Source organism: Varroa destructor, unplaced genomic scaffold (genome assembly GCF_002443255.2).
Source record: "Varroa destructor unplaced genomic scaffold, Vdes_3.0 BEIS01000002.1, whole genome shotgun sequence".
NCBI lineage: Eukaryota > Metazoa > Arthropoda > Arachnida > Mesostigmata > Varroidae > Varroa > Varroa destructor.
Window position 1 is genome coordinate 28,510,843 of NW_019211455.1, and position 15,690 is coordinate 28,526,532.

General features: G+C 36.9%; 2 protein-coding genes and 1 non-coding gene across 3 annotated transcripts; 2 read left to right on the forward strand and 1 right to left on the reverse strand.

The window, feature by feature from the left end:
- The first annotated feature begins 1,387 nt into the window (after positions 1–1,387).
- On the forward strand, positions 1,388–9,567 carry LOC111245859 (uncharacterized). Its single transcript, XM_022794753.2, has 5 exons — positions 1,388–2,960; positions 4,203–4,349; positions 5,707–6,074; positions 6,792–6,947; positions 7,190–9,567. Exons 1-5 carry the CDS (start codon positions 2,772–2,774, stop codon positions 7,389–7,391), a joined length of 1,062 nt encoding a protein of 353 aa, XP_022650488.1. The 5' UTR covers positions 1,388–2,771; the 3' UTR covers positions 7,392–9,567.
- On the reverse strand, positions 9,212–14,044 carry LOC111245491 (carbonyl reductase family member 4-like). Its single transcript, XM_022793912.2, has 6 exons — positions 13,812–14,044; positions 13,012–13,152; positions 12,538–12,658; positions 11,997–12,143; positions 11,706–11,840; positions 9,212–11,234 (listed from the first exon to the last, which is right to left on the reverse strand). The coding sequence occupies exons 1-6, from the start codon at positions 13,827–13,829 to the stop codon at positions 11,053–11,055; spliced, it is 744 nt and encodes a 247-aa protein (XP_022649647.1). The 5' UTR covers positions 13,830–14,044; the 3' UTR covers positions 9,212–11,052.
- A 234-nt stretch (positions 14,045–14,278) lies between these two features.
- On the forward strand, positions 14,279–14,350 carry TRNAD-GUC (transfer RNA aspartic acid (anticodon GUC)). Its single transcript has one exon. It is a non-coding gene; the product is annotated as a tRNA-Asp (tRNA).
- The last annotated feature ends 1,340 nt before the right edge of the window (positions 14,351–15,690 follow it).

Here is a 15,690-nt window from a genome sequence, read left to right on the forward strand (position 1 = left end):
CGAGGCTGTTGAATACGTTTAAATCAATCTGGCTGTAAGGAAGTTATTTGGTGGTTTAGAAATGCGTGGAACTTTTTTTTTACCTAAGACTAGGGATAGCAGTTTTTTTATAGTCGTGAGTTCACTTTATTGCTGACCTGCCTGATTTTGTCTCGCGAAGCTCTCTTAACCCATACTCAGTCCTTCTCGTTGTATGAATATGATCTTTTTCGGCCCTTAGATGAACTTTGGGTCTTTCGTCGCAACGTTTTTTTATCTCAATAAAATACAATTTTTTTCATTAATTAAAAGCAACATATCTGTAAAACTCTATCCATTCATCCATATGTTTTCAAAAGGCGGATTTTTACCGTCATCGTGAATTTAACAAGATATATCATTGTTTCTTGACCAAAAACAACAACAAAGAAAGACGCTTAGTTAACGAATATAGAATGAGAGAGAGTGGGCTTGCTAGGCTAACGAATTCTTATATACAGATGTGTCAACTTCCAACCATACGTTTCATTACAATTTTTTATATCGTCCAGTTGCCTAACTTTTTAGCGTTTTATGAGTTATAACGTTTGCTTACAAGGTTTTCTTTGCAGGAAAAAAGCTTCTTGCAAGCAAAATGTCAAAAGCAGCAGATCTAGGTCTTTCAAGCTTACCCTTATACAAAAACAAACGACACCTCGGCGGCACCCGCTAATCTCCAAATTAATTCTACCTTTCGATTTTGAGTCTCTGGAGGCTAGCCGCAACGTTTATAGATAAATCTAGATTGTAGATACTTTTCTCAACGCTATAAATTACTTTACGCGGATCCATATAGAGAACTGACCCGCACAGACCCCAAATCTATTGAGGCGTTAATCAACTATTATCTAGGAAAACTCAAGAACATCATAGATGTTCTTCCTGTCTCAGAGTTTTGCCATATTAATGATTTGGCTGATTGAAGCTCTAGCTGTAGAACTAAGCGTGCGAATTCAAAATTCCTTGAATCATAAGCAGCAGAGTAGTAATGAAACGTGGCATATTCGTAGACTTGTTAACCATTATCCTATTGCCTCAAATTAACTTACAAAATGATTCTCATCTCCGATCTAATTTCAAAAGTATTGGCTCATAATCTCTTGTAATACTATGATATGTAGGTCCTAGACATAGTTTTACGTCAATAATCCGCATCACCTATATCTGCATGATCCACTAATTAATTTGCTTCAAAAGGTTTTAAATAAAGCAGACCACTTATTATGGCTTTTAGGTTCACATACGTTTAGTAAAGCCAAATTTGTTGTACCTTTGATGCTTTCAATATTACGTCTCAGCGACAGATGTGCGTTCAGCTCTGCCGAATCGTATACCACAATGATTCGCCTGTTTGAACAACACTATTATATATACGTGGCTGTATATTTCGTGCAGACACCTGCATTCTACAGAAGTCACATTACAATAGTTAACTACTGGCACTGAGCCTCGTATACAGAAACCGTATGCTGTTGTTCATCGACGTAGTGACAGCAGCCGTCATGAGGTTACCGGCTATCTCCGTTGTTTCGGTTTCGCTGCGCGTTCTCTCTTGTTTGGAAAGACTCAATAGCATTTACCGCATCGCTGGTCAGTCTTCCAACCATGTACTATGCAATATTTCTGTTGGTATTGATGTACAGATTCATTTAACTTGTTGGTGTATCCTTCTCTTGGCGTCGATTTCCTAATGGCATCGATCCGGTCATCGATAATAGCAATACTTCGACGCGACTTAGTGCTAACGAACAATGAGGAGCAGCCCGAATAGATTCGTAGCGATCATGTTATTATCGCAATCGACACTATTGACTCCATACTAGTCGACGCCAGAGTCACTGGGCAATATTCATTGGTCCTGGTACCTTTAGACGTCACGATTCATCATCATCGTAATTCTCATAGTAGTACTAACAGTAGGCTGATAGGAAATGAGCGCCATATTTAGATAGAGCCCTGGGGATACCAACGGCAGTAGTGTCAGCAATAGCAATATCAAGCAATATGCAAAGTGGGGGGTGACCACGGAAAGCATCACAAATCCAAGTGGGCTAGCGACCAGTTAGCTTATACCTGTCAGTGAACGAGTTCATGTAACAAAACCGTTAAGCCGGCTCATCTCATCTCTATGGTTGCCGGCGATCTTCGACGGTACGGCTGTTGGCCTTTGCTACTATATCTGCTGAGCCCGCGCCTCTGCGACACGACATTGCCGCTGGTATTGGTTTGTTATCTCGACTGTCTACAAAAGAGACAGACAGCAAAACGCATCGGTACGACAACGACGACCGCTGCAGAGGGCGTCCCTGACCCTCTAGTGCCTCCTCGGTCTATTCGCTTTGGTTGGCTCCTAGGCGGCTCGAAAACACGAAATGGTCTCAACACACCAGCGCGCTGTTGGTACTGCTCCTGTTCAGAGCACTACAGCAAACTCTAAGCGCATTGCACTATTGCTACAGACTGCAATCGATCCCAAAGAAACACAAGCAACCTCAGACCGCTTTTAGTTTGTGCGCCGTGAATAGAATCTCAGTTTCTTACTGTGCGGTTGTGGGATTTTTCGAAATAGTGCGCGATGCCTGCTGGAATCATTGTGACTTGGGTTTCGTTAAGCTCAAAGGCGTAAGGCACTTGGTGCTCGAGTCGCTCAAAGAATAGTGATAGCCTCAAAAAAAGATTCGGGACTGGGAACCGATAACATTTAAATTTCTATAGCTGGCAGTCTCAACATAACAGAGAAAAACCTGCATGTGATGTCGTCCACAGATGGTTTCACATCCTTCCTGCTGAGTATGGGAAGTCTTGAAAACGAAGCCCGAAATGATCCCCAGGGCACTTTATTTAAGGTGCTGCACTTCTGTGAAGGCCTTAAGAAAAGCGTTATTGGACTCGAGAGCACGGTTGTTGAGCTCCGTAAGGAAAACGCTCTGTTGCGCGCACAGGTGCGGAACATTCTCTAGCTTAATGCTGGTACACACATAATATGGTACCGAAAGACTCGATATCTGTATCACGTGGTTCCTTATGCTAGATAATAGCAAAGGAAAAGATACTGTCCTAAGAGTAATGTGTTTCATCATTTTCCACATGGGATATATAGGCACATGTGTATTTCAGTCACAGCATTGTGGCGTTTAGTCTGTAGCTTGTGACGAGTTTACTTAGAGATTAATAATCTCACTGGAATTAATCGCAACAGGCAGCGGGCTAAGCGCGAATTGCTTGGGTAACACCGATCGTTAGTTCTGCTATCTCTGCAACAGTTTAATGGCTCTCTTTGTTGTTATAGTAAAAGATACACAAACAGCGATGGAAGGCTAGCCAGGTGCTCGGTATCTTGCTACTTGAAATTATATAAAAGCATATGCAACAGATTGATGTGCATTGTGCCCAAACTAGATTTAGTTCGTAAAATGAAATTACTTGGAAATTATTAGTATTGATGACCTTAATTAAATTTAGCTTGAAGCTCCGTGTCAACGAACAGTTAAATTACAGTTTCGAACTTTCAGGAAACCGCTAATTCGGACTAAGTGTCGTAGTCTACCAAATGACACATGATGCACCGGCAATATGTCTTTGAGCAACCATACCAGATCAAATTATGCTTAATCCATTGGGCTATCCTTTGTATGTCTACTAGAACGTATTCGTTTTGATCTCGTTTCTTTCTCGCTTCTTTCGCGCGTTTGCTGGTTCTGTTCGAAAATCCAAACTTTCAAAAACAGTTATGCGAAAGATGTGATTTATAAATGCGTTAGTTAGACAGCGTGTACAGTACACTTTATAATAATAACAATAAAGCAATTTTTTATGTAAGTTTTGAGTCAAGGTGTGGAAGCTCTTCGCTGAGTAAAAACTTGATAATCAATATGATATACGAGCAGGCGTAATCTTTTGCTAACATCCGATTAACCGATAAAGCGTTTAAATTTTTAGGCGTTGCGATTATTTCAGTTGCTTGAACGGTTCCATCTGAACCATTAAATATGATTAGTATTTATAATCTGATTCTGATAATTGATTCATAATGTGAACGACTGTTTTTATATAATAATATAATATACAGATAATTACTTGTGAAGTATCCCATATATAATATAATGTGTCGTAATAGTAGTAAAGTTATTGTTAAAAGTACAAAAAAATACTATTTATATCTAAATAATAATGTTATTATTTAGGTTGACAGACTCAACACAGACTTAGTCGAACGCGTGGAAACAGCTGTCGCACGGAAGACTTGCACTCTCCAAGATCGCCTGACTGCTATTGAACAGGACGCGTCGGCAGCTGCCAGCCGCCTAAAGGAAACAGTTACAATTAAAGAGGTTGGATTAGCTTATTAAAAAACTAGGTGTACACAGCTACATAAGGCTTTGTACGGAAGATCTGTACTATATTTCGGGTCGATTACGACCTCAGTCCTTGCGGGAAAAAGCAAGCATTTTCATATAAAAAAAAAAGCAAAGGGAAGCAATGCACGATTTTAAAAAACATCAATTTTCTATAATCAATAAGGATATTTTTTCGTGTTTTAAGGTTTCTTTCATGTATTATTTAGACCTTGGTGCATTTTTGTAAAGACGTGTTTTTAACAGAACGTACTAAAATGATATCAATCGCAGGAAGTGTACTCTGCGCGTATTTTGTGCCCGGCTTCGGGCGTGCAACCGTTTCTTCTGCCGTTGTTGAAAACGTTTACCAATCTAGTTGCCAAATTTTTTGTAGACAGTCGAAAGTTACTCTGCGAACAAGATACGCGGTCGCCGTGCATTATACCGTAGGTTTGTTGGCCCGTAGTGGAGTACCATGAGAGACACGAATACCGGATATATTGAAAGAGCTGAACAAACGGCTCTATTGAATAGATAATTTTTTCATGTAGCAACGTTTAGGGTGTATTCTGCCATTTATCTAATCGGTTTGGATTAGTCTATGATTAAGGGCAGCTTTTGGTTTTCATTGACAGCGTTTTTTGGAGAATGATCCCATATGTAAAGTGAAGGCCTTTTTGGGCAAACTTTCGAGGTTTCGGTTTAGGTGTAAAGTGCTTCCGCACCGCGCCGATCGTCAAGTTATTTTTGCAGCTAGATCTCATATTATAAAGTTAATATTAGAGATGCAATATGGCATATTACGGCATTGTTTCGCTGTACCATGGTGATGTTCTACTTACTGTAATGTACATGCGTTTTTAAAGACCGCGATCACGTTATCTCGGCGAAGAATGCAAATAATAAATATGAATCAACTGTAGCATATGGTAGACATGTACTTAAATGATGTTGCTACTGGCGGCTATTGATATCTTTATTACATAGCTATCATCGTGTGGTTGACTACTGAATGTCATTACACGTATCCGGAACTTTTTATAGCGTGCAGTCTATATATATGCTTGTATCTGCTATACAAAACTATCCATTCTTGCTAACAGAATGCCGATATGAAACTGAACTTGAATTTCGTTGCTGCTCAAATGTCATTATGAATATAAGATGACGCTGCGTGAAACCGCTTTGGTGTTCTGTTCTCTTAAATAGAGAAGTATATAAATCATAAAATCACATCGGAACAATTATTAGATAGATAATCCTAATATCTTATTATAGGCTATATACATCATTAAATCTTAGCTAAAACTGTAGGTGGGCACATATTTTCTTGGAATTGAATTATTGTCAGGTGAGCGAGTCAATCTTGTCCAGTCAGAAAGAATTACGGTCCAGTATGGAATTAGCCGTTGCAGACAGGCTAGCAGAATTCCCAACAAAAACCGCCGTAATGATGATACGGACAGATGTTGAAGATTTAGAAAAGAGATTTGGACAAGTGGCTGAAAGACTTCGGGAGTGGTCCATTTATAGGAAGCTGCAAAGAGCTACTGAAATGGGCATCTGCGCTGATGACAGTGATGAGACTGTCCCAGCAGATCCGAGAAATCCATTTAGTCTTCTACACCTCCTGCATCCGTCGAAATCAAGACCGCTGTTTTGGCCAATATCACGCTTCAGCACATTTATGAGACTTGCTAAGGAAAACCCTTATAGGCGGTACGTTGGCACCGCGGCGAGTGTAATAGTAATGAGGACAATAATTATTATTATTAGTACTATTTTAATTCTATTATTTCTACTACACATGACCCCGTTACGAAAGGTTATTGCTTCAATTAATTATATCGTCGTATTGCTCAAGCGGTACAAAAGAGTGTGCAAAAGTGAATTTGGGGCTAATAAATTAATAAATAAGATGAATTAAAATTATATGCAAATGCAAAAACCTAGTCACATTTATAAGTTGCTCATCGCAGGTGTTGATGTATTATCGTAAAAATCAGCCACTTGCTGCACAGCCAGCATGTACATAGAACGCCTGTTGTCATTATAAAAATGCCTTTCACTCTTTTCAGCAGTGTTAATTCCAAGGAGATCTCGTTTTCTTGTAGGAAATATCGCTGCAAAGCAGATCGACTTTTTAATTCCAGCACATTCAATCGCTTAGGCTTTAGGAAATATATATATATATAGGAAATATAAATAATCATTTCCATAGAGAGATCAGCTAGCTGGCTTTTTCTTTAATTTCAGCCTTGCAACATCCAAGAATTGACGACGTGATCTCAGCTTTTTAGTCATTACATCATCGGAACTGATTATTATTATTAGTTATATTATCAGTCAAATTACATCATCAGTTAAATCTAGAACCTATGTCTAATGGCCTACTTGCCTTCCTGTATATGTCTTCAACAATATCTTGCATTTCAGGTTATACTCTCAACCGTTTGGAATAGAGAAAGACGGAACTGTGCGCTGTGTTCTCCGAACAGTTGTCGTGCTATTACCTAAATCGGAGGGAGATGTTATTCAGTTTGCTTTGGAGGTCCTCTTTGCTACAAAATATAAACGCAAATTCGATTTTTGGTAGGTCTGACTATTCTTTCCTTTTTTTTCCGAACCGCATAGAGTAACAAAAAAGTAGAAGCTTCATGTCAATTTCGTTCGAACGGATTTTGGGCTGCATGTTATAAAACATTATTTGTTCTGTACAACTAAGAGTAAGCATTCGACTCTTATTGCATGCTTATTTTTTCCATACAACTTAATCAGTCATCACTGTCATATGTCATTCATAATCCTTAATTTGTTATTGTATGTTGTGTCAGCTTTCAGGTTCTTGGAGGTAAACCAATTGTAAAGACATTTTCATCAACAGAGGCAGTCGTACCGCGCTATTGGTTTCCTCAGAATGAGCTTCAACCCTCTGGGCTGATCACCTTTGCCTTCGGAGTAGACGAAACGCAGCTCCGAAGAGATGAATTACTGGTTGACGATAAGCTTATCATACAGGTTGGCCTACGTGATTGACAGATATGGTATTAAATTCTATAAAGGCTAAGGAGTTAACACTTGACTGATGATCTGAAAATCTATAATACGAAATTGTATAATAATATAAGGTAAAAATAGCGACGCAAAAAGTTTCGGCAAAACAAATTATTAACACAAATTATATGTGATTAAGCTAAAATACTATCGGTGAAAATGCTTTTGAAGCTGAACATAAGAGAATTTAATCCACGACAAGGTGAATTAAATTCTCTGAACTAATCAGTGTACACATGACGAAATTATATTTAAAAAAAACATAGACAATAATGTCTAATCTATTGCTGAATAAAATGGTCAGCCAAATTTATAGCATATAAAGTTTGATTTGAATGTATATAATCGAGGAACACAACTTTACGCCTTTTCTCGATTTCAATGGCTGATACAACTATATTTATCCAGTTTTGTTCGTCCGAATGTGTAAAAAAATTAAATTGAAAAGCTAAGGGCTGCACTTCGGACAAAGAGAAATCGCAGTGCCTCTAAGTGATTATTATTCTTGAGAACTGGAGAAAGTGATGCGAAACCGACATTTTGTTGTTTAAATAAGATATATTAAAAACATGTAAAAATGCTTAGTATAGACAGCTGCAAGTCGCTCAAGAAATTACCCAGCGACCTAAGTAAGCAACGGATGGATAGTTGCATCGTTAGACTCGTTGACTGACATTACAAAAAAGATAAATAGTCCATAAATAAGCGATATCGGATTGGAATGAATCAAAGTCTGTAGACCAATCGCTAGTTGTCTACAAATGTGCCGAAACTTGATGCCCAAGCGAATTTGTGAAATACTACTGATTATCGCTGATTACCAGTGCAGTCGTGAAAAAAAAATCATTTTAGACAGGGCTGAGCCTTATATGAATAGATAGTGGAGCTGATTTCTGTGCGCCATGGTTAAGACTACAAACCGTAATCAGTGCAATTACAATAATTATATCTCCTGATGTTTTGAATATGAATGTACATAATGTATATACTTTATAGATGACAATTCATCTGCGCTGTGACGAACCTGTATTGATTACATGTGGGACACGCAATTGAAAAACAACTGTGCTATGCATTTGAAATGTGCCAAAGAAAGCTCATTCTTCTACCTTAAGAACACAAGGTTTTAGCTTTACAATAGAAAGAAAGCCACTAAAAGTCACAAAACATGATGTAAAAAATGTGCAGGGAAATATATATATATTTCCCTGCACATTTTTAATATATATATATATATATATATTTTTTTTTAAAAGGATCTTGTTTTTTTTTGTTTATTTGGTGTGAAAACCTGAATTTGACAAAAAGTCTTCCACGACTTCACTAAATGAATCCGATAATGTACTATTTCTTTATAGTTTGCTCCCAAATTGCTTCTCTGTCAGTTAAAGAGTTCTGTAAAACTCTATGCATGGTAGATCATACGGCCCAGGCCGCGTGACCCTATTGCGGTCCGTTACGCTATGTGTATACGTTGATAGACGAAAAAGTACTGCCACCACAATTGATTTCCTCCAGTCTTAAATATAACTCGCAAATAGATAACAAACGAAAATGCTAGTTAAAGTTAGCTTGATTTACATTGTATGCCATATAAAGGAAGCCACATATATTCTAATTTTTCACCCAGCATCATTCCTTCAGACCGCTGGTTTCCCCTAGAAAACGTGTTGTCTATATGCCCTGGTTTAAATTCAAACCACAACGTGTCCCGAAGGCAAATACTACCCACTACACTATTACGGCATTATGACACTATTATGACATATGGACATATAGTCTATAACGAAATATACAGGATAGAATTCTAGAAGTCGAGATAATTTATTGCATTTCCTTAAGTATAATATTGATTAAAAATTTTAAGCCAGTTAAAAGTATAGTCATACAAAACTAATAAATATTAGAAAGCCGTAGACTTAGCCGTGCAGCATGACGTCCAATCAGATAGAGCAGATTTCCTTTGACTGACTCTGGCCGAAGATCCTTGAATGTCTTTTCGTATCAACTTTTTAGTTAGGTTGCAGTTCTGCGCTTCACGCAGCTTGAAGGCTGCTGGTTAATTCAGAACGTTGATAAGCTGTGTTGATTATATTCGTAAATAGGTACATATTACAAATATATGCAAATAAACATAAAGTGAACGATGAAAAATCTATTTACCGTGTCTTATGTACAGCTACAGAATGGACGACATTGGAAAACAAACACTTAACCTGTTTAATAATTGCAAACATGATACGATTTCCGTATGTTTCTATCAAAGCTAACCTTTTTGAATAATCACCTCCGCCATGCCGTACCTTATAAATTGTGTGCATCATATGATGAAGATTTAGAGCGTCCACTGTTTTAAGCGAAATTTAAAATTCTTTAGAAAAAGTAATTGAGATGCCTTATTACGGTAGTGCGTTCTAGATCACAGAATCCGTTAATGGATACCACATTCAACCATGACTTTGGTGAACCGAATATTGTTCCTTCTATAATTTTTTTTAATCTTGCCACATGCATAATTTTCAAACATTAAATAAGTGTACGGCAGCATAGAAATGTCTACAAATGGAACTCGTAACAGCCTATCAAAAATTATTATGCTGAATAATACTCGACGCAGGCTTGCTTCTTACAAAAGTTGCGTTTTGCCTTATCATTACCAAGAAGGCAATACTTGTTCTCGTTAAAGTTTTCTCGGGTAACCTGCGTCAGCCCGAATCAAGTCATAATAATTCTTTTTATTGGGTACAAATATTACTATCTTTGCACGATTTCATATAGTTAGATAACAACAATGAATAATTCATTGTTGTTCGTGGTGACGTTCTTATTCCTATGAACTGAAATGATTATTCCTATGAATAATATAGAAATTGAGGTAATTAAGCCCTATGGTTAATAATTCATACAACATGCTCTATAAATGTCACCTGAAAATACCAGTATATTGTACTATAGCGTATCTGGTGCGCTCGTCGTGCTTTTTTTTTGTTAAGATTTTTCTTATTTTGCCATAACTGAAACCAATTCGATGACTATCTGCGTGCATTAAACCATAATTACTGCCGTTGATGGTTTATCACTGTGTGAATAATCCAGCTGCCTGTACAAAGCTGATTTCCTTTTTTTAAAAAAGAACAAACAAAACTGGTGGAATAAGATGCTGTATGCCAAAATCGGCTTATACTTCTGATTGCAGAATTATCGAGTTAAACGATTCCGACAAATAAAACTTTTTATGAAAAAGATGCACGACATAGTATCACAAAATAATATCACAACAAAAAATCTTCCATCGTTGGATTCAGCAAGCCATAAAAATTACTAATAGAATTTCGAAGTTTGAACATTCTGAAAAAGATATATATAAACGTGCCATGCAACATAAAGTTGTAACTATTTTAAATAATGGACGTTTATATTTATGTCTAACCCTACAATTGCAGGTGCAGCGTAACAATCAAAAAGGAGCGGCGTACGTTTTAAATAAATACTGAGCTGTCATGTTAGTACTACGATCAAACAACAAAATGTTTTTTCTTTTGAAGTAATTTTTCAATAGGACAGCTAACAAACATTTATTTTTTTTTAATAGTGGCTAACATTATACTATTTTTTCCTAAAAATCTTGTCCATTCATTTTTATCTACATTTGAATACTCAGTCCACCACAGACAGGCACATCCTGTCCAGTAATATAGCTGGCTTTAGTGGCAAGGAAATTAACTACTCGGGCGACCTCCTCCGCCTCCCCAAGTCTCCCCAAAGCGATCTGGGGCTTAATGGCTGAGACATTAACACCTGATATCATATCAGTAGCGATTAGGCCTATAAGACAAAAAAACACGGACACATCTATTAGTAAACCTTCCTAAACCAGAAATTCCGGTTTCATAATTGGATGCAAACCGAAATCATTCGAATCGAAGGCAGTAAAGGCAAAACTCGAACGAAATTACTGCTGAGACGAGGGATCTTAAAACACAAATTTTGTTTTCGGTTTCATATGCTGGGAAAAAGCATCTTCATGGAGTTCTTATTTCACACATACCGTCCGACATTAAATAACTCTATTATAAATGTTTTCTTTTCATTAGAGAATTATTCATCGGAAAAGCGTGATATCATTAAATGTTTGCTATAAAATGCCTTACATTAACCTGGATGTACTAGATAAAAACGGGTAATTTAAATCATATCACCTTTACATACACAAAGCTAACGCCTGTTGTTTCTATTACCTTATTGTGTGGTTGCGCTTACGTTATCGTTAATCAATTGTGATAATACATAATTTACCTGGTGATACCATGTTGACCCGAATGTTCTTCGATGCAACTTCTTTGGCCAGCGATCTGGTGAACCCTCCTAGTGCTGCCTTCGAAGCAGCGTAGGCAGTTTGTCCCGAATTACCCCTATGGCCGACAACACTTCCTACGTTTTAGAGCGGCGCGTCAAGGAAACAACGAAACATAATTAGACGGACATAGTTTTCACAACACTCTATATGTTTTAAAGATTCTCTACACAAGTAGCTGTTGGTTGAAAATAGAGGCTCAATGGTTCTGCAAAAATGTATTCAGTACTTACCGATGTTGATTATGCTGCCTGCTTTTCTTCGGAGCATATATCTAAGAACTGCACGTGAAGTAAACATTGTACCAAGGAGATTGGTGTCCACTACGGATCGTATCTCATCGGCAGACGATTGGACCAACAGCTTATTCATTGAAATACCTGTAGTAATGCAATATTAATAAAGAAATGATAATGTAAACTACAAAATGGACTGTACCATTTGACATGCTCGGCTGCGAGGCACTAAAATATAAAAGTTACAAAGCTTTGAAATCTGTAGGCTTAATCGCTTTTATTTTGATAATCGAGTAACATGTATAACACCCCTAATTTATCTATAATGAACCTTTTTATATTATTATATTATATATTTATTATATTATTACAGGATTATATTATTACAATGCACAATGCTCAAACAAACAAGCAAATGTGCTTAAAATGCTATATCTATTTTTTCTATGGTCTTTCCTTTATTCTATAGTTTTCAAAAATCTAAGCAGCTTAGTAACATTTTACCTAGAATAATCTATAGTACAATAAGAATAGGTACCAGCACAATTCACTATGACATATATGGGTCCGTGTGACTCTTCGATATTTTTTACTGTGCTTTTGACTTTATCTTCATCTGCTATATCGCAAACTTCGGCATGCAGGTCCCTTCCCGGAGCCTGGAACGATAAGGGCAAATAATGATTATCTAAGACGTTACGTATAAAGAGAATATTTTAAGTAAATACACCCCAATAGGTGAGCATGTATTTGTGTCTGTACACTAACAGCAAAGATAAGTTTTTTTTTTTTTTATATTCTTTACTAAACCTCAAAACCAATAGCTGCGTTAAGCTCCAGCAAAAGGGTAGTGGAGTAGAAAAAGAAAATTCACTTCTTTAGAGAATTGGCTCTTGACTTTCTCAATCATCAAGCTTTAGCAATATGCCTAGGTTTTAATTTCACTCTATTTTCATGGATAAAAAAATTGAATATTGATAAAATACGTTGTATGGTATGAACCGTTGCGAACCTTTTCGTATGATATCCATTGAAGATTTTCTGGTTTCCTACCAACTGCAACAGTTTTCCAGCCTTCCAGAGCGAAAAGCCGAGTACACGCGGCGCCTATGCCTCTTGAGCCTCCGAAAATAACTGCCACCCCAGATAATGGCTGAAAAGAGGACATAAATTGTACATGTTGCCAAGACGCCTACTTAGGCATAACAGTATTGCTTTTTGCGGACTTCGGTGTTGCTAAACTTAATTTAACCATGCCACATGAAGATAAATATCTTTTGCTTTCCACTCCATATGGACTCTGGGGCAAAACTGACACTTAGGTACTTCTGCGGGTTTTGTCAGGTTATGTTTAACCCTTATGTTATGTTTAAAATATATCAGAAAGCTGGAAAATTGTATCCTCATGTTCCACATATGTATTGGCCAACTACACACATCAAACATGTATATTCCTAATTTCCCTTATGCCTTAATACAGATGCTTTTAAAAATCCCTAAATTTTTTTCAATAAAAAACAGCATTTAACGTCATTACAGAATGTTATTTCACTTTTATCGGCTGTTTTACTATTTGCCTGATTAATAATCAACTTTAACGCCGCACTTTCATTTGTCTTTATACTAAAGATCTACGCAAGACAAATACTCTATTTGTACGCCTAAGTATTAGGATAATTTTTATAATCTAATAAAACGTTTAGAGAGTACAGGTTAGCATGTCTACAATTATGAATGACACCATAAAATTCAGTCAACCTCAATATCGTGTCAATAAATTTGCTGTTGTCTGTTTATCGTCTGTTTACAAACCTTCACAGTTACTGCCATGGGTAAAGCTGTTCTCACTGTAAGTCACTCTGCTGGTTTGTTACTTATTAAGAAGAAGAACTAGCATCTTATTAAGGTTAAACTATTTGACAAATAACGCACAAAGTTATAAAAACTAACGCACAAAACTATTAATCCGGACGATGATCTCCATCATAACTTCACGGCTTTTCGGCAAAGTGATCATAGTCGTTATCTCGCGAATGCTCGTTCAAGATGATGACATGATCAATGTTTCCAATTTCGTTCGTATGCTAGAGATCGTCATAGATACAAGTTTAGTCAAAAACAATTACTTTAGCGTAGAAGAATCGAATATATTTTATCGAATATACCATGGAACCTAAAATTTTAATTGATTGAGTAAAATTCTTTACTTAGATCATTTTCGTTTGATTGAGTATACTTCGACATGGTAGATGTTCTTAGAGTAAATGCACTCGTCGTGTTCCTCGTTAGTATAGTGGTCAGTATCCCCGCCTGTCACGCGGGAGACCGGGGTTCGATTCCCCGACGGGGAGAACTTCTTTTATCATTATTTCATCTCATTTACCCGGCGTGAGGTATGACATAAGTACAAAATAACAAAAAGTGCGATCAAACACGTAATTATAAAAAAAATATATTTAAGAAATCGTACGAATTATCACGATTGATATTATAGGATATATACGAAGGTAATGAGGTTCTGCACCGGTCGGTTTTCTGATAGCCAGAATTGTTTAATGATATAGATTTATCATTCAATATTGTTGAGGCTTGATTTTTCAACTGGACAGGCTCATATCGATTAATCCTCAAATAAGATTACGCAATCTGTCCGTAAGCATATCCGGCCTATCTAGAATATATATATGGTTATAGTAATGATTATGTATATGGGCTTGAATTACACGCAAAATTCAGTACATAGGTTACCATAGTTAAAATTTACGTTTTTCCACAAGCGTGAAATCATGATTAGGTATATCCTCAAGGCTGTTGCCGGAAATGATATTTATTACTGGAATATTAGAGACGGATAGAATTGTCATCACAGAAAATTGGAACGAAACGGAACAGCTAAGCAGTAACGCATGATACTTGAGCCTACAGTAGATTTCTCCTCGGATGCACTATACAGGCAAATCTGTCAAAGCAATCCATTGATTGACAATTGTATGTCGTACACAAATAAGTAGCAAAACTTGTAACTTTGCAAAAGTAGCCAGGTACTTGGTCCAAAGGCGAAGCATGTGTCAATTAGATCCTAATAGCTCGTTTCTTCGTCAAGTCTACTTGTGGTTTATTAAAAAGACACCATCCAAGTAAGGCCTGATGTAGATTGGTATATATGTAGGTGTATTAATAGATATCTTGTACAAACCAATGTATTCAATGAGTGCCATGTGCTGATTCTATTTCCAGCTCTGATAGAACTTTATAATTGAATTTTTTGATGAGACATTATTAATCGTAACCTTGTTCCGATTTTTCAGAGCAGTCTGGAAAAAGCTTCCTACATTTAATCTAATTCACCAATTTTAAGTTATCAGATATTATGATTTCAAAGGTTATCATTCAAAAGGTCACGAATAAATGAAACAATGATAAACAAGTTACACTACCTGCTAATTTGAACAAACAAGCTTAGACGGTCCAAATGTTTCGAGTTTTACGTTCAGCATCGCAGCTAACATCAAACGACTGGCTATCATGACAACACGAGTTGTGTCAACGCTTGGGTTCAAATCGACGAAAGCCTAAAGTCAATTAAATTGGAGTTTAATAGAAGTAGTAGTCTGAATTTAACTAGCAAGGCTTCATCCGAGCCGTAAGTTTGGTATGCAACACCTATCTCACCTTAGCTTGCAGCCTGAGA

Coding starts and splice junctions, on each gene's coding strand:
- LOC111245859 (XM_022794753.2), top strand. CDS start 2,772: ATGTCGTCCACAGATGGTTTCACATCCTTCCTGCTGAGTATGGGAAGT. Junction 2,961..4,202: donor ACGCTCTGTTGCGCGCACAG/GTGCGGAACATT, acceptor GTTATTATTTAG/GTTGACAGACTCAACACAGA. Junction 4,350..5,706: donor AAACAGTTACAATTAAAGAG/GTTGGATTAGCT, acceptor AATTATTGTCAG/GTGAGCGAGTCAATCTTGTC.
- LOC111245491 (XM_022793912.2), bottom strand. Junction 12,659..13,011: donor AATGGATATCATACGAAAAG/GTTCGCAACGGT, acceptor TTATCGTTCCAG/GCTCCGGGAAGGGACCTGCA. Junction 11,841..11,996: donor AGGCAGCATAATCAACATCG/GTAAGTACTGAA, acceptor TCTAAAACGTAG/GAAGTGTTGTCGGCCATAGG.